The sequence below is a fragment of the Sinohyriopsis cumingii genome, chromosome 15 (genome assembly GCF_028554795.1).
Source record: "Sinohyriopsis cumingii isolate HCF-2022 chromosome 15, ASM2855479v2, whole genome shotgun sequence".
Lineage (NCBI taxonomy): Eukaryota > Metazoa > Mollusca > Bivalvia > Unionida > Unionidae > Sinohyriopsis > Sinohyriopsis cumingii.
In genome coordinates, this window is record NC_142975.1 from 45,858,054 (window position 1) to 45,885,531 (window position 27,478).

Genomic DNA, 27,478 nt, shown 5'->3' on the forward strand with positions numbered 1-27,478 from the left:
CACCCATTCCAGACCAATTTGAAAAGTTTTTTCAATGCACATTCATTCAAAATATGACTCTAAATTTCAGTTTTAAGTAGACCAAAATAAGAATATTTTTAAACTAACGTGGAGCATGCGAAGAAGTTCAGATGTCATTGGGAGATGGTTTTTGTGCATTAATATTGTTACTGTGTAATGAAGAATCTACAGTTGTGTATCTATTTTGAAATACAGCATAAATTCAAATATTTTTTTCTTCTGGTAGTGTAATACTTTATTATTAAGCCTTAGGTAGGAAAATGAAATGAGTATATAATAAAAAGTATAAAACTTGTTCACATTTCCCCCCCAAAAAATGCAGTAATCTATAAATATGTAGTCTTTCTATGAAATATACAATATTAACAGTATGTGTCTGAAAGATACAATATTTAAAGTCTCTTTCTGAAATATACAATATTAATGGTACGTGTCTGAAAATACAATATTTATAGTCTGTGTCTGAAATATTTTGTATAAGTATTCAATGTTTTGTTGAGATATATTTTTATAGCCAACAATCCTGAATGGTCTGGTAAAACAGTGGAATAAGTTTTGTTAGTTCTTAGATAAAGTGAAGTACTTCTATCATACAATTACCATGCAATGTACAAAAATTAACAAACAATACATATAAAATTAATTATAAAATGTATCAAAATTATTGTGTCATGTATGTTTAATTTAATTGTTTGTCTGTTAGTTTTAAAATTATTTTTGTTTCATTACATGTTATTCTAAGGTAACATTGTTTACTGGATTTGACATTGTAAAGAATATAAACATTGTATTTAGTTCTTTACCTTGTTCCAAAATCAGTGACAGTTTTGGTAAAATACTTTTTAGATTTTTTTAAGCTGATTCAAGGTCATACATAGACTATGTGATATCTGAGACTCTGTTTTGCATTATAGTTAGTCTTACAACTGATGTTATGATAAGAATTATATCAGTCATGCCTTAACACTTGAGATGTAAAGTTGTTTTATGTTGTGTCCAGTTTGGTGCTGAATATTTATTTTCTTCAAATTATTGAATTTCAAGTGATTGTTTTCCCTGGAAATATAAAAGTGCTCTGATAATTCTTGGACAAAGACATTTACTGGAATTTATACGGAATTCAAAAACTGGAATAATATTATCTGAGATTCAACAAGAGACTGTTGACACATCAGTACAATGCTGACTATTGCATACGTCATCACCTGCCTTGTTGGATTTTCACAGGATTTGAGCTGTGATTCACTTAGAACTTTTCATTTATATGACTTGTGTTTTAATTCTTGATTAAAGTTTGGGTTTAATTTGCAATACCGTAAGTTCTTATTTTTTTTTACTTTGTAGTCAAAGGAAATAAATTATTTTTTAAATTTTACAAAGCTTGTTGTCTTCACTCTTTTCTGTTACTTATTTTAAGAGCATAGACTTGTAATAATTAATACATGTTTGATTTTATTACAGGTACCTGTCATAGAACATTATATGATGTTTTCATATCTAATGAGAAGTGTTTTATTGTAGGTTTAATTATTTTTATCTCTTCCTAAAAGTTAAATAAGCAATTCTGCATATATTTCTAATAATATCATTATCATCACATCTTATGAGTCCAAGATATTTGTCGTACAAATGACAACTTTTTAAACTCATTAAGACAGACAAAACTGTAACAAGTGAACTTCATTTTCAAAAGTCTAAAGGAATTGTTTTATTTATGATTCAGAATCAAGCAGACATAGGGGGCACTCACCAGTTAATATGTACTTTTGAGAGAGTGATGTATGTAAAGTGAAGTAATACGCGTTAAAAAAAATGCACAGTGGAGAGAATGTTGGCATACCTCTATGCTACATTAATGTAATGTGTATGATATTTCATTGGATATTGTAGTTTTGGAAATGTTACATGATTTAAGCACACTGTTATCTAAAATGACTGCTACCTTGTGTTAAAAAATCAGCCTGAATTAGTCTAAAGTACACTATACATAGCAGCTATTAAAACAGGGAAAATTAATTTTGCCAGACTAGACAATACGAGCTTCTGAAAGTGCAATGAATGAATTACCAAATACATAAAATGTAAAAAACATTATTGACTCTTTTTTATACAATTTACCTCTGTAGTTCAAGAAGTGAAAATGACCAAGTAGAGCTAGCACTTTTTTGAAAGGTGCACATTTGAAGTAAGGCCAAGCTGTATACTCTATAACACATAGTACACCCATCAATCATACACCAAAATAAAGGGAATTAAATTTTTTTTTAATTAAACCCAAGATATACAAGGTCTTTTTTAAACAGCCAGTATAACCAGTGAGGAAAGCCAGGGAAATTCTTTTTCTTTAAAATCCTAACCCTTATGCAAAATACAAAACTGTAGAGCCACCATATGCAAAGTCTTGTAGTGAACCTCTCATGTTGATAGGACCATCCCTTCCAAAGCAGCAATAATAATAATTTCATGATGGCTGATATAGTGGCCATATTGGATGTCTATGCTGAAAAATGTTCATTTGGTCAATCATGACATCATTAGAAGTCTTCTGGGTAAAAAACCCATGTCAATATGACAATTCAGGAGCATTAGCGATAAGATTTTCAATATGGCTGTCATGATGATCATATTAAATATCAGCTCAGCACTGTTTTCATTTATGACCAACTTTGCAGTGTAAGAAGTCTCTTACTGAAATTTCACTGTTGATGGGACAATCCATTCAGGAGGAGCAGCGGTAACATTTTCAAGATGGTTTACGTGGCAGCCATACATGATGTCAAAGCAGTACCATTTTCATATAGGACTAAACAGACCAAGGAATGAATGTGTGTGTGAAGTATCAGGCAATCCTTAAAGTAGTTTAGGAGAATTATAGATAAAAATAACTTGAGCTTATGGACAGATGGATGTCATATGACAGACACTGGAAGACAGACAAAAGATTATCCCATAACCTCTTCTGGTTTATGACTTGCAGAGATAAAAATTGGAAGCTGATCATAAAAAAAGGAATATTTCAAATTTTTATCCAACAATTTATTTCAAGCATTAAACCTCCAAAGCATTTCTTTCTTTGAAATGAGTTTTCAACAATCACCTTTACAGTCATGTGATATGTTGCAATTGATTTATAAAAGACTGCAAAGGAATGATATCTATTCATTGTTAATGCCATATGTATCATGCTTGGAATTTCTAAAGCACAAATTTTTTTTTTTTTTTTTATACCAAGGTTTAATCTTCAATGTCTGTTCATTCAGAAATCTTTGCATGTACTCTCTCTGGTAAATCAGGGCACTAAGATGATGTGATTTTTGATTGATGAATATTCAATTGCTTTTTGATACAATCACATAGGTAAGCCATCCCAATCTGATCGATGTAATTTATGTAAATAGGCCTGCAGTTGGGCCCCACAAGGCCGGAAGATGTCATTTAGGCAACAGTTTGTCCTTCAGTCAGACCCTAAAGGGCTGATGAATGTTATTTACATAACAGAAGGCCTAGAGTTGGACCCTTTATCAGCTGTGCATGTTATTTTCTGGGAACAATAAGCAAAGTAGCAACGATATGATATTTTTCGTTGCAATCTGACTGGTGATGCAATAATGCAAGCAGACTGTGTTGGAGGAAAATGATTGCTAATTTGATATTCAAATAGGCAAGTTTAAAACCTGCTTATCAATAGTTTGGATAGACAAACAGGCAAGTTTAAGACCTGCTTATCAATAGTTTGGATAGACAAATAGGCAAGTTTAAGACCTGCTTATCAATAGTTTGGATAGACAAATAGACAAGTTTAAGACCTACTTATCAATAGTTTGGATAGACAAATAGGCAAGTTTAAGACCTGCTTATCAATAGTTTGGATAGACAAATAGGTACATTTAAGACCTGCTTATCAATAGTTTGGATAGACAAATAGGTACGTTTAAGACCTGCTTATCAATAGGTTGGATAGACAAATTAGTAAGTTTAAGACCTGCTTATCAATAGGTTGGATAGACAAATAGGTACATTTAAGACCTGCTTATCAATAGTTTGGATAGACAAATAGGTACATTTAAGACCTGCTTATCAATAGTTTGGATAGAAAAATAAGTAAGTTTAAGGCCTGCTTATCCCAAAAAGAAAATGTTTATTGCCAAATGATGCACTAACTACAATTAGCCAAGGAAATAATATTGTCAATGGTATGGTTCATTTGATTGGCACTGATTAAAATGCAGGTTTCCTATGTGTCTTGTTATTAAATATAATTTCTTTTTGCTAAATATTTTAAAGGCTAGAGACACATGCAGATTCTTGCTTTGAGTCTCAGTGGTTTTCATCTTGAACAAAATGTTTAGTCAAATGAATTTTGGGAAATAGATATTTATTACAAAATTTTAGTTGGTGTCCATGATGCAAAAACTTTACCTCTGGGATCACAATATAATGAATGGTGCCACAACACAGGAGAGCTGTGTGCAGTTAGAGTTTGCTTTGAAAATGTCATTGTAATGGAAATTTTTGCACTCATATACCATTTGACCCCCTCCAAAGTATTGGAGTCAAAACAACACCCCTCCCACAGAGCTGCATTTGGTCACCATTGGGCAGCGATTCTCAGGTGTGCCATGGGAGTTTTGAAAAATATTTAAAATTGCTAGCATTTTGAAACCTTGAACATATCAAAAAATTAAATGGAAAATCAATGTCGCAAAAGTTAAAAAAGTAACATATATAAAAGTGCAATCTCTGTCAGTCTTTTATTCATTGGTTCCTTTCGTAACGCGAGACTTGTGCGAGATCTCTGGATAACTCGATCGCTCTAATTATAATAATAACTAATAATAAATACATGCAGCCCATTATACAATGTTCTCAAACTTTCCACGCTAAAATAATAAATACACGTTGTAACATATCAGACCGCTACATTTGGCAGCTATACAATGTTCTCTAATTTTCCACTCTAAAATAATAAATACACGACGTAACAAATCAGACTGTTCCATTCCAATTTTGATGCTTATAAATAAAGTTTGTTCATTGTTTAGCCATGGAGAAATATTTACTCAAGTCTAGAACTCTGAAAGAGAAACTGTTAAATGAAAAGCAAGGAAGCATGCGAAAGTACAAAGAAGATTACTTCGAGTATGGTTTCATCGCTTCGGGATCTGCAGATGCTCAATTGCCATTCTGTCTGATTGCAAAGCAGTTTTGTCGAATGAGGCGCTTGTTCCCAGCAAACTGAAGAGATACTTGGAAACAAAACATCCAGCTGTAAAGGACAAACCAAAGGAATACTTCGAAAATCTCGTGGCTCAACAAAATAAACAAGCTAAGAAACTTATGAACTACATGAAGCCGCCCGAAAAGGGATTGATTGCAAGTAATACGGTCACTCAGTTGTTGGCAAAATGCAAGAAAACACATACAGAGGCTGAATCAGTCATTGCGCCAGCATTAGCAATTGTCGTTGAAACTATGATTGGAACCGATGCCGCCGAAAAAGAAAAAGAAAGTTCCTTTGTCAAATGAGACGATTTCTTGCAGAATTGAAGGCTTATCGTCAGATTTAAAGGATGAAATTTGCGAACACTTCGAAGTGCCTGACGATGAATTGTCTCTGCTGCGGTCTCTTCAAGTTGATGAATCTAAAAACGTTTGTGGCAAAGCTCAGTTGCTGGCTTTTATTCAAGTACTTATTTTGCAAAGATTTGGAAACTACGATGAGAGGCGAAGACATTTTCCGATTGGTGAATGAAAACATTTTGCTATTCAGCCTACAGTGGCAAAACTGCGTCAGTGTTTGCACCGATGGATGTCCTTGAATGCAGGGAAGAAAGAAGGGATCCGTCACTCTCGTGTGCCAAGAAAATCCAAGCATGTGAGTTGTTCACTGCATGATCCACAGAGAAGCTTTCGCCTCCAAATCTTTGCCGAAAGATTTGGAGTCTATTATGAACCAAGTTATCCAAGTTGTAAACTTCATCAAATCACGACCGCTTCAATCTCGACTTTTCTCTCAACTCTGTGAAGTGATGAATTCAGACTACAAATGCCTGCTGTACCATGCCTACGTTCGTTGGCTTTTAAGGGGAAAAGTGTTAAAGCGTCTCATCCATCACAAGATTGAAGTGATTTTGTTCTTGGAGGTTGAAAAAACAGACTTTGGATTCTCTCTTCGTGATGAAGTTCAATTTCTCTCTGATTTATTCGACAAATTAAATTTGCTGAATTTAAATCTTCAAGGACCATTGGAAAACATCATCACTGCAACATCAAAACTGAAGTCATTTGATGAAAAGTTGTTTCTGTGGCACAGTAAGGTCTCGAAGGGAGTCCTCGACCACTTTCCTATTGTCAACAAATCTCATTCAAACAAGAAAATCATCCGCGAAATTCTGGACACTCTGAGAGACCTACAATCAGCACTGCAGTATTACTTCCCATCACATGCAAGCGATGAATATGGATGGGTGATCAATCCATTCGGAAACAATGAAACTACAGATCTTACAACCGAAGAAGAACAGCTCATTGATTTAAAAAACGATAAATTTTTTCAGTCAACATTTCCCGAAAAGAGCCTGGATGAGTTTTGGATCTCAATCAAGAAGTCATATCCTGCAATCCGTTCAAAAGCAATCAAAATAATTATGCCATTTGTGTCTTCATGGTTTTGTGAGTTTGGATTTTCAGCATTGACTGAAATCAAATCGAAAAAGAGAGAGAGACTTCTTAAAATCGACGATGAAATGCGCGCTTGTTTGTCTCGAAAGCAGGCACATCCTTCACATTAAATTTAAAATTGAATATATATGTAAAAATAATTAAGTTCTTCACTACAAAAACTGTTAAATCTTTTCAGGTGTGCCGCAAGACAAAAAAGTTTGAGAAACACTGTCATAGGGGCAACATGGCTACAATGTTTAGTAAATTGTGATTTGGTAATGTAGTAAGATGGGTAAACAGAGAGAAAGATGGACAATGAACAGATAATGGATGTCACAATTTCCATGATGCTTTTTTTAAAAACAAAAAGCAACAGGGTATTAAGCATTTCTGAATTAAATATTAACTGAGGAAGGTTTAAAACATATCCTTCACCACATTTTTAAATACAGGTGTTCCTTACTTTTTACATGTTGTTGTTGTTGTAGGGTTTAACGTCATTTTTCAGCACATGATAGGCTATACTTGGCGGCCAGTATTAATGGTGGAGGAAGAACCCGGGAAAATCCCGTAAAGAACCACCGACCCACGAAAAGTTACTGGCAAGCTTTCTCACATACCCACATTGGCTAAATCTGAGACTCAAACCCACGCAGACAGAGGTGAGATGGCAGTGATCCGTTAACGGACAGGGCTTTAGGCCACTTGGCCACTCGGGTCCTTACTTTACATACATTCATGGCTATCACTTTCTATGATTGTGTAAATAAGCTTACATACATCTGTGCTTGTGAGGATTTTCCTATTTTATTTACAGGCTGATTCTTTTCTGATATCTCATTAATTGCATTTTGTAGCAGCCACAAAATCAATGAAAACTAATAACCAGACCAGTAATGTCCTGAAAACTGATTCCCAGAAAAGTGGTCATGAAAACCAATGTATAGAAAATTGATGCCCTGAAAATTGATCATCAGAAAAAAGATGCCTAGAACATTGATGCCCAAAAAATAAAATGAATTCAACCAGTAGAATCTGTGGACAAAGGCAAAAGGTTTGTCAAGACTTGGAGTGTCTCAAAGTGATTTTTCCCAATATATCTGTCTTTTAACGTTAAAATTGGGGCTGACTTTATCTGTGTGGCAAAATTCAAATTTTTAGACAGGAACAAACCACTGCATTCCATTACCTGGAATATGTTTGGGATAAAATATAAAATAAAATAAATGGGACGTAAACCTACGTCTTTAATATCTGAAATATGACCAAACTCTGGAGAAAAACTAAGTTCTCATGTCTATAATATTATCTAAAACATATATCACAGGAATGTATTTTTACTTTTATTAATATTGTTGTGCATTGCTTTTGCAAAAGTGACAATTAAGGTGACAGTGACTTGTGTGAATTGGAAAACATTACTGTTAATAAGTCAAATCAAAGACCATACTATTAGCATACATTGTAGGGTGCAAATTCTTGGTTAGGACATAGCTGTCAACATACATTATGGGTTGCAAATTCTTGGTTAAGACCATGCTGTTAGCATATATTGTGGGGTTCAAATTCTTGGTTAAGACAGCTGTCAACATACACTGTAGGGTGCAAATTCTTGGTTAAGACATAGCTGTCAACATACATTGTGGGGTGCAAACTCTTGGTTAAGACATAGCTGTCAACATACATTGTGGGGTACAAATTCTTGGTTAAGACATAGCTGTCAACATACATTGTGGGGTGCACATTCTTGGTTAAGACATAGCTGTCAACATACATTGTGGGGTGCAAACTCTTGGTTAAGACATAGCTGTCAACATACATTGTGGGGTGCAAACTCTTGGTTAAGACATAGCTGTCAACATACATTGTGGGGTGCACATTCTTGGTTAAGACATAGCTGTCAACATACATTGTGGGGTGCAAACTCTTGGTTAAGACATAGCTGTCAACATACATTGTGGGGTGCAAACTCTTGGTTAAGACATAGCTGTCAACATACATTGTGGGGTGCACATTCTTGGTTAAGACATAGCTGTCAACATACACTGTGGGGTGCAAACTCTTGGTTAAGACATAGCTGTCAACTTACATTGTGGGGTGCAAATTCTTGAATTCTGGAGTAAAGTCATCAATAATAAGATGAGCATCCTGCATTTCATCCCTCTCCCCTTTCCTCTCTGCAAAGTAGCCTTTCAATTTGTAAACAGCTGAAATGAATACACAAAAATGTTTTTGAAAATTAGCATTACATTTTGTGTCACTCAAACTGCAAATATCATGATATGAAGAGCTAGGTGTGAAATTGCAATATCTTAATGTATTATAAAATCTGTATCTCTTTTTACATATTTATATGAGGCCATGCATTACAATTTTACCCCAACTATTTTCATCATCTGGACCCATGTTAGCTTCAAACTGCATGAGACGTATATAAAAAAAATCCAGAAAAAAACAACAAAGTCATCTCTTTTTGCAACATTGCTTTGAATTGAACAGAATAGATAACTGATGCATTAGCAATATTGAACACTTGTCAAAGGTAGACAATGCACACACTTATTGACGAGGTGCAGATCAGCATCTATTCAGCATAGGGACAAGTAAGTCATTAAGTTTTCCTTGGCAGAGCCAAATTTACCTGATCAAGATGAGAGAACAAGTGGTTTTCCCCCAGTCTTGCACTAGCAATAAATTCTAACTAATCTATACAGTACAGTTAAGAAACTGAATTTGCTAAATCATTAAGGTAAATATAGTGACAGGTCACTATAAAGATCCGTATACTGCTGCCCCTCCAATAACATGGATTCCATCAGATGGGTTTAATTTTGCTTAATCTTTTCCATTAGTGTATTATATTTTCGTTCAGGTCTCATCTCATAAAAACACTTATAATGTGACTTTACACCATTAAATTTTCTTTTGGCACGTCTTAATGTAATTTCCACATGGGCCCTATTTGGAACATTCCTCAGTATGTAATTTCCAGAAAGTCTATTTGGAACATTCCTCAGTATGTAGTTTCCAGACAGCCTATTTGGAACATACCTCAGTATGTAATTTCCAGACAGCCTATTTGGAACATTCCTCAGTATGCAATTTCCAGAAAGCCAATTTGGAACATTCCTCAGTATGCAATTTCCAGACAGCCTATTTGGAACATTCCTCAGTATGTAATTTTCAGAAAGCCTATTTGGAACATTCCTCAGTATGTAATTTCCAGAAAGCCTTTTTGGAACATTCCTCAGTATGTAATTTCCAGAAAGCCTATTTGGAACATTCCTCAGTATGTAATTTCCAGAAAGCCTATTTGGAACATTCCTTAGTATGTAATTTCCAGAAAGCCTATTTGGAACATTCCTCAGTATGTAATTTCCAGAAAGCCTATTTGGAACATTCCTCAGTATGTAATTTCCAGAAAGCCTATTTGGAACATTCCTCAGTATGTAGTTTCTGGATATGGCCTATCTCGAACATCCTTCAGTATATAATTTCCAGACACAGCCTATTTGGAACATCCCTTGGTGTACCTTATTGACAAAGTATAATGGAACATTGTTAAGGATTAATTTCTGGATACAGCATATTGGAACATCCCTCAGCATCTAATTCCTGGACATGACCTATTGGAAAATCCCTCAGTATGTCATTTCCTAGAATGGCCTATTGAGGCATCCCATGGTATGTAATTTGCACACATGGTTTATTTGGAAAATCCCTCAGTATGTAATATCCTCACATGGCCAGTTTGGAACATCACTCAAAATGTAATGTTCAGACATAACTTATTGGAACATCCCTTGGCATGTAATTTCCGGATATGACCTATCTGGAGCATCCATCAATATTGGAACAGCCCTCAGTATGTAATTTCCACACATAGCCTATTTGGAAGATTTCTCAATATGTATGGCCTCTTAGAATAACCTTCATTATGTATATTCCACATAGGGCTATCTGGAACATCACTCAGTATGTATTTTCCTCACATGGCCTATTGGAACTTCTCTTGGTACGCAGTTCTCAGACATGGCCTATTGGAACATCCCTCAGTATGTAATTTCTGGACATGACAGAACTTCCCTCAGTATGGAATTTCCAGATATGGCCTATTTGGAACATCTCTCAGTATATAATTTCTGGACAAAGGCTGTTGGAACATTCCCCAAAATGTAATTTCTGGTCACATCCTATTGGAACATCCCTCAAGATGTAATTTCTGGACATGTTCTATTAGAACATCTGTCAATATGTAATTTACTGATGAGGCCTAATGGAACATAACTCAGTATAAGGTTCCCTCACTTATAATGCACATAATTTTCATGGCTCCATCAGCAACATTATAATATACACCAGGACTTTACAAATCTACTTGTCCAATGTGCAGGACAACGTCCAACGTGCAGGACAAGGTCCAACGTGCAGGACAAGTTCAAGCTTTCAAAGCCATGGGCAAGGTAAAAGACGGGAAGAAAGAGAGAGATGTCATTTTCAATTTGTAATGCTTTCTTCAATTACATAATTGGATAGTTTCTTTAAACTATCAATTCTGTACAAATGTTTTTGGTAAAAAATGTGATCAAGATACTTGAGATAAATGTATAAGAACATTTCAACATCATTATTTACAGTTATAATGATTCTAGCTCTTAAAATACATGAAAGAAAGGAAGTGAAATCAACAATTTAAGTAAAATTTAACCAAAGAATGAACGATTTTCCAAAAATACATCAAAATTCAAAAGTCACAGTAATGTAAATTAAATCCCAAACAATCTATATTGTCCTATCACAAGTCCAAAAGTATAAATTGTTCTGAATGAATTCCAATAATCTTGAAATGTCACAGTATACTAATTCTTATGTTACATGTTTAGGCTCAAATAAACAGTAACACAATAAAGAGTGAAAACAACAAGCTTTGAAAAATATAATAATTTATTTCCCTGGATAAATTATGTAAAAATGAAAAAATACAAACTTATGGGTTTTACGAATCAAATCCCAAAATAATCCATGAATAAATTTTTAGAAGTCCTAATAACAAAATGTTCTAATGCTTTCAAGTTCGAATCGTGATGAAGAATCCGAGATGGAAGACCATAACGTATGGTGTAACCTGTAGTGTTGAAGTCTACAGCTCCTTGTAGAAACAAGAAATATCACTCCAGTTTTGGAAATCTGAATAAATTTTTATAAAAGCTGTCCTTGTTCAACAATTTCATATGAGCACACACATTTTCCAGGAAAAAAGAAATAATCCTTTTGAATCCAAGTAATCTGAAATAACTCCAAACAGCACAACATATAACTTCCAGTGTAAGAGCCCAACTGAGAATATCTCTCCAAAACAAAGGTTAAATTGTATTCTAAAATACAAAGGGGGGGGGGGGATGCGTGATCATGTTCCAGAATCTTATTGAAATTATTTATTTGTTAAAATAGATGTACACCCAGTGTGGCCCTGATCAAAACCAATCATTTTACTCTAAGAAATAAACAATAAAAAATTGTTTACATCTTAAACACATGGTCCCATCATAACCTCAACAACAACGAATCTTTTTAAAATAAAAATAGCATTTATTAATAAGGCTGCTACTAATTTTGAATCAAGGTCAGGATCTAGGTCAACACCTGGTGTTTACTAAAATGAGCAGCCAAGGCAGTGTATGCCCAGGGGTGTAAAACTGAGGGTTAAGAAAAAACCTTGGTATCAAAACTGGGGGTCAAATAAAAGATGTGGGGTAAAAAATGTACTGACACATTTTCACCTGACTCATACTTTTTCAGCTTGAAATAGGATATTGCAACTTGCACAAGGGAATTCTTTTCTTTTTCATTAAAGTTAGATCCAATTACTCTTTTGTGTTCTGCTTCTTTCACTTTCTTCGCTAATGATTCTTAGTGCACAATGTTTTAATCTGGAGATTACTTTCTAATGCAACAAGCATTGAGGTTAAACATCAAGATGACATCTTGCTGAGCTCGATGGAAATCTCGTGAGGGCTCGCGAGATATGGGGAAGCTACTCCATCATAACATTGCCTATGCTAGTCTGGTTTCTTTTTTTCTAATGTTCCCTGCATTGCTTTACGCTATACAAATAGAGGTGCGCAACACAGGGAGCAAACAAAGTGGGGAACCAGTCAGTGCCTATGCTCGAAGTATACACAATGCCACCCCTTGTCCAATGCATTGGATATTAAATAAATCCTGATCGCATTATGCAAATCCTTTGTGTCAAAAAAACGCACAGCAACAATTTTCTCCAGCGCGCGTCCCTGACACACAAATGTGCGTAAAGGGAAACACTGGCCAAGGTCAAACTATTTTCTGGAAAAAGTATCATCTCTAGTGGAATAAATTTACATTACAATAGCATGTATTGAAAAATAATAAAAAAATTGACAACAAACAATTAAATTGAAATAAATATATATATATTAGATTAAATATAATTAAATCAAATATACATAACATAATGATGCAACCCAGAATGTCACTGAATGAATTCACACAAATCCCAGAATGTATTAATCTAGTCAATGGGAACCAAATAACTATTTCAATAAAGCATTATTCTATATGGCATCTGATCAGGACTATGATGAAAGATTCACAAAAACTGATAAGAAACAGAAATTAATTATTTGTTTAACATGTCCCCTATCTAATACTTACATTCATATATATATATATATATATATATATATATATATATATATATATATATATATATATATGCATACATATATATACACAAACACACACACACACACACACACACATAAATCCCTCCTTGACATATGATTCAACAAAATATTCTGGAAAACTAATAATTTCCATGAAAATTTCAACTAATTTGTAAATGATGATAAACCTTGGACTTAAATTTTGATCAAGATCTTGTGTACAACTTGAGATCATGAAAAAAGTCAGGTATGCAAAACTCCATCTACAACCCTCAATTAAGCGCACAATACAAATATACACAACACAGTATTCAAATATAATTCTTAATTCAATGGTTCAACTTAAATAGTATTTTTCTTGTCTTGGACACATGTACAGAATGTGATACGACTCCAGTAAATCAGTATCCTAATTTATTACCTTCAATTTTTTTCTTGACAGTATTTTCTATTGCCTCTGTTTCACCAGATGCCAAAAATTTCCTCTTTTCTCCTCTCTCTTGGGTTCTCTGTTCTCTCTCTTGGGAAGAATTATTGCTATGACTGAAAGTGGAGTCATCTTCCCTCATGGAAACATTGACAGAACAGTCTTTCTTCTCGTTTAGTTCATCATATAGTGACAAGGAACTACCATTCTTGGAAGCTGCAGTAGAGACAAAGACCATATAAATCTGAAGTATTCAAAATCCCTCCTAACTGACTGAAGATAAGAAAAGCGGCTCATAATTCCTTTGTTCTTACAATATCAAAGAACAGTATTAAAAATATACATTCACTTGAAAAGGTTGGAGAAAACAAGATTTTACAGTCAAAAACTGACAAAAATTGATCCAGCCATTTTCAATACAAAATCTCATGAAACTGAAGACCTGATAAATTTTAGGATATTTTGTATTAATATGTAATTTTCAACATATTATGGTAGAGCAAGGTGTACTTTAAGTATTGATATCATAATTTTTTGGTCATGCTTCATAGTTGTTTTGATAATTAAAATGTACTACAATACACAGGTCCTTAGCCCAACTGTTGTGCAGAAAGAATTGGGTACCTATGATAAAAATTATGTGGCATGGTTAGATTTAACTATACGAACATCTGTCACTGTGTACTGGTTCAAATATGTGAAGCAAAGATTCACTGATATGTATAAACCCCATCAATTAACATGGTTTTGAGCAAATCTTTCTTAACAAGGAAATATATGATTTTTTTAAAAGGTTTTGCAAACTTTATTAACCCTGCTCAATTATTCCCCAAATCTGACAAACTGTCGTGTTTACCTACATGTAGCTAATCTGCAAGTGGCAGATAGTGGTGATCATTGCTTTAGGTAAAGTAAAAATGGGGGCCAATGCAGGGAATGGTATACACTTTGTTGAATATTTTCTAATTGCTATTTAATAAAAGAAGGGACTGAAGCTTTACTGGATGAAAAGAATTTATAGGAATGGAAGTTAAGGCCTTTCTTTTCATTTAATGCCAAGTCCTAAAACCATCTTTGAAAAGATGTAATGTTTATTAATCGGGCTATGGAAATGAAATTCTCTACTTTGGACTGTTTCTGTCGGCATTTCAGTCAAGTAATTAGGTCAGGTTTATAACTGGTTTTACAAAATTCAATGTAACAAAGCCAATAAATGGCAAGAGATATTAAGCAAACTAAACTGATACTGTAAAAATATTAGTCAAGCTCAGCATTGTATAAAAAAATAAGCTGAAGAGAACCAGCAATGAATAGGATGTAATGTGTTTACAACTTCTCGTTTATGGGAAGAAATTTTTTTACTAAAGAATCTAGAAACAGACTATACACCAGGGAATTTCTTGAGAATCCTGTTCTAGTGGCAAGATGACATGTTGTATAGCAGATGATAAAACTGCATGTGGGACAACTTCTTGCAAAATTGTAAACTTGGATTAAAATGCAGTATTGTTTTAAGGTATACATTTCCATCTTTTATAGAATGTATTTACTTTATGATTCCAAAAGATACACAGTAAACAGGATTTTCTGCATTAAAAGTCGAAAAAGGTCACGGAGTGGGTCTTCATGTTGACATTTAGAAATCACATTTTCATATGCAATTTGGGTGGAAATGTGGAATATTTTCTGTACACTTTATGAATATCACTTCCTTAATACAAGGGTGATCATTCTTTCTTGATACAAATTGGATATTCGACCAAAACCAACACATGATTCAATGTTTACAGGAATGTCGTATCGTTGTTCAGAACTTTACCGACATCGTGGTATATATAACCATCCATTCACGAAGAGAAGCAATATGTTTTCAAGACCGCTGCAGTGGCAGTTATACAGGATGTCCAAGCAGTACTATTTTCATGAAGGACCAGCTCAATGATGGGACAAATGTGTGTGTCTAAGTTTCATGACAATCCTCCAAATAGTTTAGGAGTAGCAATAACAAACTGGTCCTAACAGGCAAATGGTAATGGACAACTGGCCATCCCAAAAGCTTTTGTGGTACCAGTTGAGTTAATAATAATAATAATAACAACAAAAATAATAATAATATTAATGACAATAATGATTCTGAAAGCATCCACAGTATACAGGGGTTATTTATCTTGATTTTACTTCTTTTTCGAATTCCCATTATAGAATTATAATGAATCAAAATTAGAGTGCATTTTCTTCTAAAAACAATGCAATCATATTTAGTTTTCTAATTTGGTAACTTTGCAAAATTTGACTGATGATTAGTTTATGCATAATGTGCTCAGCAAATTTTGCTTTGATAGATTTTCCTTAATGTATAGCAATTTTTGCATCGCTAAAGTGTCCTAAATACATTAAATTCAGCAATAGTTTTCCAAAAAATACTTATGCAATTAGCTATCATTTGAATATAATTCAATTAATCCAAACAATATTTTGCAATTCTGGACATAAATAATCAGAAAATAAGGTAGGTCTGCAAAACATTTATTGTTTACTATATATTATGGTATTTGTCTATGTATATTCAGTATTAAATTTTCCACATAATTATGATGGTTGCAGAATTTTCAGGTTCTAAAGAATCTGCATAAATTAAATCAAAATCTAAGAAAAAGAAACAGTAGATTTCCTGGACAAATCCTTCTATTTCTCTATAAATGTTTATCTCTTAAGACCTCAGTTATGACTGAACTTTTGGATGTGAGAATATAAAAAATAAGAAATACAGACTTACGTGCTACAATGTACCAATCAGCCAACACGTGATTATTATCACTCTGTACTGTAGTGATCGTTGCTGGGTAATTTTCATGCATATGTTATTCCTCCCCCCCAACCCCAATTTATGCTAAAACCAAAAACCTTTTCTCAACTCTTTAATAAACTGGACACCTAAGCAGTGCTTTCAATCAGTAAATTCAAATATCAATGATATTAGTTCTGATTACCGGATCACACATTTTTCAAGGAAAAAGCTACTTCCATATTAAAAAACATCTGATCTGCTTTGAAAATCAAGTATCTCATTTTAAAACTTTGTTTGCATATTGTACTTTTCAACACCTTCCCCCAAATAAATGTCAGAGTTCAGAAATGTGAAGAAAACAGAAAAATAACTTTCTTATTGCTGAAATATACCTCTTTCATTCTGTACAAATTGGATGTACACTACAACTCAAGCAATTTTTCATTTCATGTGTCATGGTTGGAGAACTTAATCCTCTCAATGCATGCTCCAAGGTGGCAGGGTAAATACCTACAAATGACCTCTTTGCCTTGGTAGACATATCATTGGTATTGGCAACTTTACCCTGAAGGGGGCTGATCAACATTATTCATAGACACTTGATTAAACAATGCATGAAGACCCTTCATGGAAAGACTGAAATGTTGAGAACCTGCGAGCGATCAACAATCAGATACCATTTTGAAGAATCTATCATCTTTATGTCAATTATAGATTATTTTGAACAATACAACAATCATTCCAAAAAGCCTTGCATATTCAATACATATGTGTATACAAAAGTCTAATTTGCTTCGATTGCAATACTTCTATTTGCACTTTTGCCGATATCAAAATTTCATGTGCATTTCCATTTAAATCTGGTCCAAGAATTTAAGATCCTAGACATACAAAGAAATTTGAACCAACTTATGCGCTGAATTGATGATTGGCACACTTCTGAACAGCATAAATTCATAATGATGCTACAAAGGAAATGTAATCCTCTGACTCTTATCTGAGATATACAAGCTCAAATAAGGTAGTGGAAGATCCTGGAGTAATTTCAAAAAGCACCCAACAATGCCATTTCACTTTTTTTTTTGCAGTGCTTGGACTGGTCCCTGAAGTAATTTAAAAAAGTACCACTCTATGCCATTTCACAACATATATCAAATTAGTCCTACAATGTAAGATGACTCATATGATATTTTTGTTTTGGTGCTATGTCTTCCAATCTGAATATACCTTATATAGCATGTTCATAAGTCCACTCACAGGACAACAAGAGGTAAACTTTTCAGGACTATCTCACACGACTGGCAGTCCATATTGACACTCTTGCATAAATTTACTTACTTACTTTGCTGTCTCTATTCTGATGAAATGAAAATGTAACAGTAACAAATTGACACATTTTCATGCTCCATACAGCTGGTTGGAATGTGACGGAAGCTGGGAATGTTGAAATTGGATTAGGCTGAAGAATGTTTTCTAACAAAAATAATAAAAATATCCTAATTTTGAAGAAAGTGTTTCAATAGCTTCGTTCCGTTCCAGATATTTATCATCCTTTTAACTCATTTCAGCATTCCCCACCTTCCAGTGCATTCCAACCAACTAAAATGTAGGGCAATGGAATGTGAAAACATCAATTTACTTGTGTGAGAATTTGAATTTGTTTAAAAAAAAGACACCAGCGTAAGCAAAATTTGATTAAATCAACATGAATTTAATTTTTGGAAAAGCTTCAATATATGCTGCCAAGTGTGTGAGATTCTTGAAAATTTGGACACTTGTTCTGATTTCAGTCGTCATCAGAACATGCTACACGAGAGGTAGCATCAAAACATAAATAACATGTGAAGTGTCTTATACTGTAGGACTAACCGCTCCAGTGGCCTAGTGGTTAGAGCATCCACCTGGGATGCGGGAGGTCGTGGGTTTGATCCCCGGTCGAGTCATACCAGAGACTTAAAAAATGGTACTAACAGCTGCCTCGCTAGGCACTCAGCATTAAGAGGTTAGTGTTAGGACTGGTCGGCCCGGTGTCAGGATAATGTGACTGGGTGGGACATCATGCTGCATGTCTGTGGCATGATGCCCCAGTGCTAGACATCACTATAAACTGCCACACTGCAGACATCGTAGCGATATGACTGAAAAATTGTTAAAGCTACGTTAAAAATCAAAATCACACACACATCACTGTAGGACTAACATTAAATATGGAGTGTAAAGTTGAAAAGAAAAGTTATTACATGGTTCTGGTAGGTCTCCAAACAGATCCATATTATGCCTTCTGTACTGTTAAGTATTCCTGGCTCTCTTCTTTGCAAATCTGAAGAAAATAGCGAACTATTCTAAAACTAGCATTCCAAAAATCAACGTGAGAATAGCTCTCATGTTAAAGTTTATTCAAGTGTTTAAAATTTAATTTCATTCAAATATTAAAACCATAAACAAGTAATAAAATGACGCATACAATAGTTTAAAAAAACGCGAATAGAACATAAAGAACATAAAAACAAAAACAAAAAACCCAAATAAAACAAACTTTAATCCTCGAAAATAGATAACACATGAGAAAAGATGTTAAATGATCCACAGTTTCAACTTCAAATGTGTTTTGTTAAGAATACCGTTGAATAATAAACATAATTAAATAAAATCCAAAATAATATATACTTATTAAAAGATAAACCTATATTTTCATCAAGTTACATTTGTCAGGAAGCTACTGCAATCGAATCAAATCTTGAAACTTCCGCTAGGTTTGACTAAAAAACTAAGCGAAGTTTGGAACCGTAGGTAACTCGAAATTCCAGACATACTACCCCGTATCTCATATGATGTATTATATTTTAGTCTCATTCAATTCAATGATTATGGTATAATGACATGTTACAAAAGAATGAACGTACCGTATGGGATATGTATTAACCATTTCAAGCAATGAATAGCATGGTCACGTGATTCGTCGTTTGGTTTATACCTTCGCTGGAAGAATTACAATTTACATAGCTTCGTTGCAGACATGGTAATATTGCAAATTTTGTCAAAGCCAATACGATTTTCAGATTCCTTAATCGATCGAAAATAATACTAAAATATCCTTTTGTCAAAACATACGTTAAATACAACCTCGTTTTATCACCAAATCCTGGAGTTAATTTGTCTTCAAATGCACACTTAATCACTTGCTTAATTACAGTACTGTACATTCTCCATGTATGACTTCGGATAATTTAATGCATAGGTTGCCGTTTACGGTTTTGATTATTGTTGTTTGGTTGTCTATCTAACTTTGTTCGTTCGTTTGTTGTTTTGTGGTAGATTTTTTTTTGTTCTGTATTTTTGTTTTACATAATATTGCTCACGGCCCAGCAATACAAATTAAATATCTATTTGCATAAGACATAATTGTGGCCTTTACCTTTCGTATTCTCCATCATCTCTCATTTTATTTTATATGCTTTAGCGTTTATAAGTGGAGTAATGATAACATTATGAGTGTGTCACACTCTCAATGTTTTTCTAAATGTCGCATGCACATGCATGCTAGTAATACGCTGGAACTGGGTTGTGAATATACATACAGGCATTCCTTGACTCGTTAACAACATCACTCAACATAAAATTATTTTTCATCACGTAGCGGTCGATTAGATCACTATAGGAGTTCAATTTAAATATGTCATTATATAGTTCACTTGCTGATATCATCATTTGGTAATTCTGATTGCATGAGACCAGAACCGAATTCATTTGTTATTGATAATTTAATTTTGTTTGTTTCTTTAAAATCTTTAAAATTCACTCTTATGAGTAAATGTATATTTGCAATATTTGTTGTCCATGTTCTTAAAATGTTTCACGATTTCAGTGGACGTGTCATCAACGAGCTCGTCTGCAATTTGTTGTTGATGCCTTCGAAAGGTGTGATTTCCACCTATTTTTACATTTGTTATTGCCCCGATTGTCCGTCCGTCTTACTTTTATTTCGCAGCCAAACCAAGGCACGTTTGATTTTAATGGAATTTTGCTATGTGGATCCATATTAGTGAGTCCTTGAATTAATTTCGCTCCCTGGTCTTCATTTACAGCTTCATATTACAAGCCTTGAATGAGTTTGACTCCTCGGATTGAAATGTCATTGAAAATTTTCAGTATTTAAATTTAATTGAAAATCTTAGAAATTGTATTATTTCAGAGATTTTAATAGTTCAGGAGATTGTTTTCTGAAATTTGAATTTCGCTGTTTGAAATTTTAGTAGTCTCTGCCAAATAGATTTATTATCTGACTTTTTTTTTTAAATTTGAATTTCACTGTTTGAAATTTTAGTAGTCTCTTGTATTTTGATTTCTTATGTGGGAAATTAATAGTGAAACCAAATAGATTTCACCATGACATCCAAAGCATAGAAGTTTATTGTAGATCCTACCCAGGAGAAAGTAGAATTAGAAGAAGGACGAGTGACTTGACCTTGCTAAGCATTATAATGTTGCAGAAGTGAAAGCTTCTTTGGTAAAATAAGAGATCAGGAATACTTTGCTATTTTATTGCGTACGAAAGAGAATTATTGATGCGGGTGTTTTGGATCTAATAAAGAGGTCTTCACCTGGTTCGGTAATAAAGTAAAGGAAATGAACCAGAGAAAAATAAAAATTATGACGCTTCCGCTTAAGAGAGAAAAAATGCAAACATAAAGACAGATGGTCAAAAAAGAAAGGAGGAGAGAGAAAGTAGAGGAATGAACAGGGACCCTATCTTGCCTCATTGGGAAATAGAACAAGGGCGACGTCACGGTACTGGACACTAGTAAATGGCAACATTATTGCAAATGGCTTACCTCAGCTGGGCAGCGAATTAGTAACAGTGTTCGAATTGACCTTAACGCTCATTACTGTAGCTAGGTAGGTAAGTGAAATGGATTGATATAGACAGAAGGGGTTTACAGGATCAATAAAAATATGCACATACACAAACAGACACACAGACACACACATACCTATACAACATGAAGAAAAAATTGTTTGGCAACGAACTTAGATCTTTTTGAGGCATTAGAGTGGCGCTGAAAGGACCGTTGGGGTTCGCTAACACATTATTGTTAACATATGGAGCATTGGATGGTCTTCCCAAACTCTGACTGACAGCCGGTCCGTATATCTAGAGTCTCTTTAGCAGCCTTGCCTCTCCACACAAATTCTTCGTTTCCAAATAGCCCTATCTGTCATCTTTGTTATAGCCCATGATGATTTCACATACATAATATAGTACTGGCTGAACATCATCACCGAAATGAGGTTAGACGATTCCTCGTTAGTCCACATCTTGTCATGAGAACAGATGAATTGAATGAGGCAAGCTATTGGTTTTTATAGTCTAAGAGCGGATCGAAACGGGTTGACTCTTTCACCTACTCAAGCGCACGTTACAAAATTCAGCCAGAGCGGGGAGTTTCTCTTCTAATTAGAGGAGAGCTACGTGTGACGTTCCATACCCTGAATAGGTGCACTAGAGTCTGTGCGCAATGACTCGATGCGACATAGTTGAAACATGACTAAAACTAAGAAGACGATGAAATGGGGTGCACCGGCCGTGGAGACGAGGAGATGAGGAGTGATAGCTTGGCGACCATTAACGCATACATAGTGATACTTGCAGAAGTGAACGATTTTGTTAGGGTTTTAGCCGATTTTCTTTCCTCTTCGCAAGAATTTGTACCGGGACCAACACTTTCGCCACCTTCTCCTTCCGTACCACAATTAGATGATTTTAGACAATGGTAGAAAGAAGAAATGAAGAATTTTTACAGCAACATAAAGAAGCAGAACAAGTGTGTTTCAATCAACAGCAGCAGCAAGAAGAAGAGGAAAGAAGAAAACGAGAGGACTAAGTAGAAAAGAGAACGTTCCAAGCAGAGAAGGACAGTGAAAGTCAACGGTAACGGTGCTATTAGACATTTTGACAGAGTTAAGGTGTCTGAGACAAATGTATCAGACCACTTTAAGTAGAAAAATACCTTTCCGAGATCAACATTCCAACCAAGTCATAGCTTCCTCTACGCTGACTACTCCTGAGATACCAGCATCAGTAACAGATATCACTACCAAATCATCGACAGTAGCAGGTAAAGAAGTAGGACTTCGCCATATCCAAGGTATAGAGTAGTTAAAGCTCATTGCCTCCAGTTCATGTGTTTATTAAAGAACAAACACCGAACGGTTCTTTTCAGGGCCACCAACTTCTCTAGAAAAAGGTGGCTACTCAAAGTTTGCCAAATCAAGTAAAACTTAAATCTCTCTTTTCCCTCACGATAATTGAATAATGCTGCACGTGTGTGAGTGTAGGTCTTTATTATAATAAAAAGCAAAACCAAGAGTCGCATTTTCGTTTTAGTATATTCTCTCATTTTAGAACTTACAATGGAGTTTCACAATACATCACCAAAAGGCAATTTTCTTGCTCTTTTTTCACACTATTTTTTAAAAGTTTTGAATTCATCACTGGCACAGTTAGTTTCCTCCTCTGCGCCACTTTCTTCTCGTCTTCCTTTATTAACTTTTTGGACTGGTATTGGTTCTTCCTTCTTTTCGGAGGGTTCCTCGTCTTCATTTTCGGAAGCCGTCTGCTCTTTCTCTTGTTTCTTTGACATGGTGTCTTTTTTATCAGGTCACGCAGAAGAACAACATTCTTTCTCCTGATAAGGATGATCGGTATCTTGACTTCTGGCTCTCTTTACCCTGTTTTGCTTTGACCTCGTGAACATTCTGTAGCCCAATGTCTTTACTTCTGGCAGATATAGCAAGTATATTAACTTTTATCTCGTACGATGGAGGAGTAGTTCATTGCCTTCTCTAAAGTAAACCTTCGTATGACACCGCGCATAGCTCGATCTGCATTGGCTCTTCCATCTTCTCGGCTGCTTGAGAGTTGAATGAACACTCTAACTCTAAGACAGCCACCTTATATATGGGGACCCATGAGCTGTAAAATCTAGTCATTTGCCATGTTGTAACCAAGATGAAACGATTGAACGATTTCCGTGAGAAAGGAGAAGAAAGTAAGAGGTAATGACGTGACATATCGCTACGCACAGTAGCTGAAATCTTGTCTTGGCTCAAATCCATGCCATCAATTTTGAAGACGGCATGAGCGAACCCGAACCATCACATGCTACGTCTTCACCCAAACGCAGAGAGTCTGCTTCAAACCAAAGTCAACCAGTAATACCCGAAACGTTTTACCACATTTGAGAGACGGAAAAACGCTCCTTGAGAAAATTTTGAACTCTGTCATATACTTACACGGTGAAGTTGAAAGATTTCAAGTTCGAAACAACGGTGGAGAAATCAGAAGGGTTAATTTCCGACTAGTGTGATTCCTTGCTAACTACACTGAATCGACGTTGCCAATGCAAGGAAGACGATCTCTTGAGACTCCCCATTTATGATGACAGGTTTGAAGTCGTCCGTTTGGATCGAGTTCAGCAGTCTCGGCAGAACTGACACCTTCCAAACTTATCGTCAAGACTCAACACGTTCAGCAATCCAACAACCAATTTTACTTCACCTATGCAACCTCTACACTCTACATGGCGCCCGTTCCTCCTCCAAAAGGGGACTGACAATGCAGAAAAGTGTTATTGGTGGATGACCTTCTCAGCACCAAGTGCACTATCATTCAAATGGACAAAATGTGTTTAGCCTGAGTCATCGTCCTTGACTGTATGTATGCCGACATAAACTAAACGATAGAATGGAAAAGAGGTAGTAAAAACATTTGACAATCGGACCGAGCTAATCAACAAAAAGAAGCAGAACTCCTTTATAAGCAAGCTGGCATATCCAGAGGCACAAATGAAATGAAAAAAAGCAAGACGTCTTGGATCCACGCTACAAGTTAAAAATGCACTCTCAAGAGATGCGTGGATCTCTGTTATTTCGAGGCAATGATTTCCCAGATGGAAAATACATTCACCTCCATCATCACAAAGAATATTTCGATGACAGTACCAGTATCACCATATCCTTCTTATACATATTTTTGTGAGAAATGACTGACGAATTCGGACCATGCTTGCTTAAAAATGTACGAATCCTTACACAGTTAGGAGATCGCGTCCTGTACTTTGACACGGACAGTTGCATCTAAATCGATCGCCTTGATCATCCACACCCTGAAATCGATGGAGACCGTTATGGATCGTGGATGGACGAACATATCAAAAAACAAGCTTTTGAGGTTTGTGAGCGGGGGTGGGGTGGGGGCTAAAAAGTACGCTTACGAATACAGGGACAAACGAAGAGAATGTCAGACTGAGTGTAATGTCAAAGGATTGAGGTTGAATCATCCAACGAGTCAAATGGTGAACTTTGGCGTACTGAAAGAAGTTTTATAGTCTGGAGTGGAATTACATTTTAACGTGACCACGAACCGCACAAAATTGTACGCTTACCTACTCACCAAATCGTCAGTCAACGTTTAGAAAAACTGTATTAAATCGTCTACAAGAAGCGAGTACGGCTTCCCAACCACTTCACTTTACAGTACGGACACGCTCTTATTGGCAAGTGTGTAAGTGGAAAGATTTCAAAGACAGATACGTCACAACTACAAAGGCCAAGCTAGAAAGATGAATCGTTTCATACATTCACAAGCCACCGAGGTGTTGAAGATCAGTGATGACCTCTAGTGTGAGGGTGTACCTTGCAATTGCAGTGATGCCGCATCCTGTGACAACAGCGATGCAGCAATACATGAGAACTTTGCTATTAGTACTGCATCTACAACAGAAAGTGACACCACTCGTTACAGTAGAACTCACTTCTTTAATGGTTTACATAGTCAGCGTGATACCGTACAGCTACCACTAACCGCTCCGGTGTCCTAATAGTTAAAGCATCAACCTCGGATGCGAGAGGCCTTTGGTTCAATTCCGGGCCGAGTCATACTAAAGACTTACAAAAATGATACTAACAGCTGCCTCGCTTGGCGCTCAGCATTAAGAGGTTAGTGTTAGGACTGGTCGGCCCGGTGTCAGGATAATGTGGCTGGATGGGACATCATGCTACATGTCAGCGGCATGATGCCCCAGTGCTAGACATCACTATAAAGTGCCACACTGCAGACATCGTGACGATATGACTGAAAAATTGTTAAAGCTCGGTTACAAATCCAAATCACACACACACACACAGAGCTACCACTCAACGGTGTTACCCATGCTTTAGCAAACTACTCCGGGTATCACCGTCACGTCATCGATATGAATCCGTCAGAAAAAAATATTCGTTCTCTCTGCTTTTGCCTGGATACTTCAACTTCGAATGTCGATTCCAAACGTTCAAAGGAAAGTGGCCAAATTATATATGATAACCTACCCCCGAAAAATTAGCCAGAGCTGGATTTATCTACTTGGGAGAAGGAGATAAGGTTAAGTGCTTCACTTGCTGTGTTTCCATTCACGATCGGGAGTAGAAAGACTCAGTTTACTTGGAACATGTTCGATGGTCTCCGCACTGTCATTACATTCCTTTAGTGGGATCCACGCAATACAAGAGAACATTCGAAGATTTCCGCTGGAACTGAGAGTTGTTGTTGTTGTAGGGCTTAACGCCATTTTTCAGCACGCGATTGGCTATACATGGCGGCCAGTATTAATGGTGGAGGAAGAACCCGGGAAAACCCCGGAAAGAACCACCGACCCACGAGAAGCTACTGGCAGGCTTTCTCACATACCCACATTAGCCGAATCCGAGACTCGAACCCACGCAGACAGAGGTGAGATGGCAGTGATCCGTAACGGAGAGCGCTTTAGACCACTCGGCCACTCGGGGCCCCTCTGAGAGAACAGATTTACAAGCAGTTCATTAAGATGCAAGTGAAATGCAAGAACCAATTGCATAAAAAATACTTTTATGTTAACCATGGTATCTGAATGCCGTAAGAGGTTTGATTCTTTTGAAAGTGTTCCAGTTGTATGACATTCAAGAAGTACCCAAAGGACAACTAAGTTTCCACTATCTTACTCCTTACCACAACATTCAAATATATTGTGAAATTCCAGACGGCAAAGAGCTAGAAACAAATTACAAAGACTCTTAACATCACCATGGTAGTGACCAGAGGACATCACGCTTTTACAAGAAGTGGCTTGTGATCGTATGTTAGATGTATTAGGAAATTCTAGTTGCGTGCGGATATACTAACATCTAAAAGTGTTTTGGAATAAACTTTACCCTTTTGATACACCACTCCGTCCAGAAAGAAAAGGAAAATTGAATGACTATGCCACAACTTTTATCAGTAGCATTACAACAGATTACGTTGAAGTGGGTTGATGACACGATTCAGACTTAGGACGATTGCCAAAACTTTTTGAAAGAAATGTTCCCTTTGAATTTGGGACGACGTGTGGTGTGCGTGTTAGTGGCATCGTTTCTGGGATTTCATTTACCAGAAGAATCTCTGTGGATTATTTACAAACAGTACCTATATCAAAGACTCTATGATGCTTCTTTGAATGTGTACGAGAGACTCATTCTGTTAAAAGCTTTCATCTCGATAATACTTCTCTACCTATACGGGAAGGATGTAACAAGATTACCGGGTGGATTTTGGATTTATAACAGAATGCTTTTGATGGTGATACAAATACAATGTTTAATGATGAATGACTTGAAAGAGAAAAGAATTATGACTAATACGTGCGTATATAAGATCCAAATATTGGACAAATTAATATAATGCGCACGAACCTAATAATGCAAAGGATGAAAATATAAAACGATGATTTTACACAGTAGAAAGACAAAGGTGAATGATTCACAGCAATTTCACACGTTGAAAAGAATGGTGCTTTACTCAAATAGTATAAACCAATTCACTCA

General features: G+C 35.6%; 1 protein-coding gene across 4 annotated transcripts in view; it reads right to left on the reverse strand.

Annotated features, from left to right (window-relative positions):
* The window catches only part of LOC149781729 (integrin-linked kinase-associated serine/threonine phosphatase 2C-like), a 57,601-nt gene extending 38,248 nt beyond the window's left edge, over positions 1–19,353 (reverse strand). For 3 of the 4 annotated variants that reach the window (XR_016414776.1, XR_016414777.1, XM_089935838.1), the window contains exons 1-4: positions 19,268–19,351; positions 18,841–18,920; positions 13,807–14,028; positions 8,774–8,891 (exon numbers count right to left, since the gene is read on the reverse strand). Coding sequence is in view for 2 of the 4 variants with exons in the window: in XM_089935838.1 (XP_089791964.1) it covers positions 8,774–8,891; positions 13,807–14,028; positions 18,841–18,871 (371 nt within the window). In the remaining 2 variants the exon portion in view is untranslated. Of the gene's footprint in view, positions 1–8,773; positions 8,892–13,806; positions 14,029–18,840; positions 18,921–19,267 lie in introns of all 4 variants that reach the window. The other variant, XM_089935839.1, reaches the window with a different exon arrangement.
* Between the last annotated feature and the right edge of the window lie 8,125 nt (positions 19,354–27,478).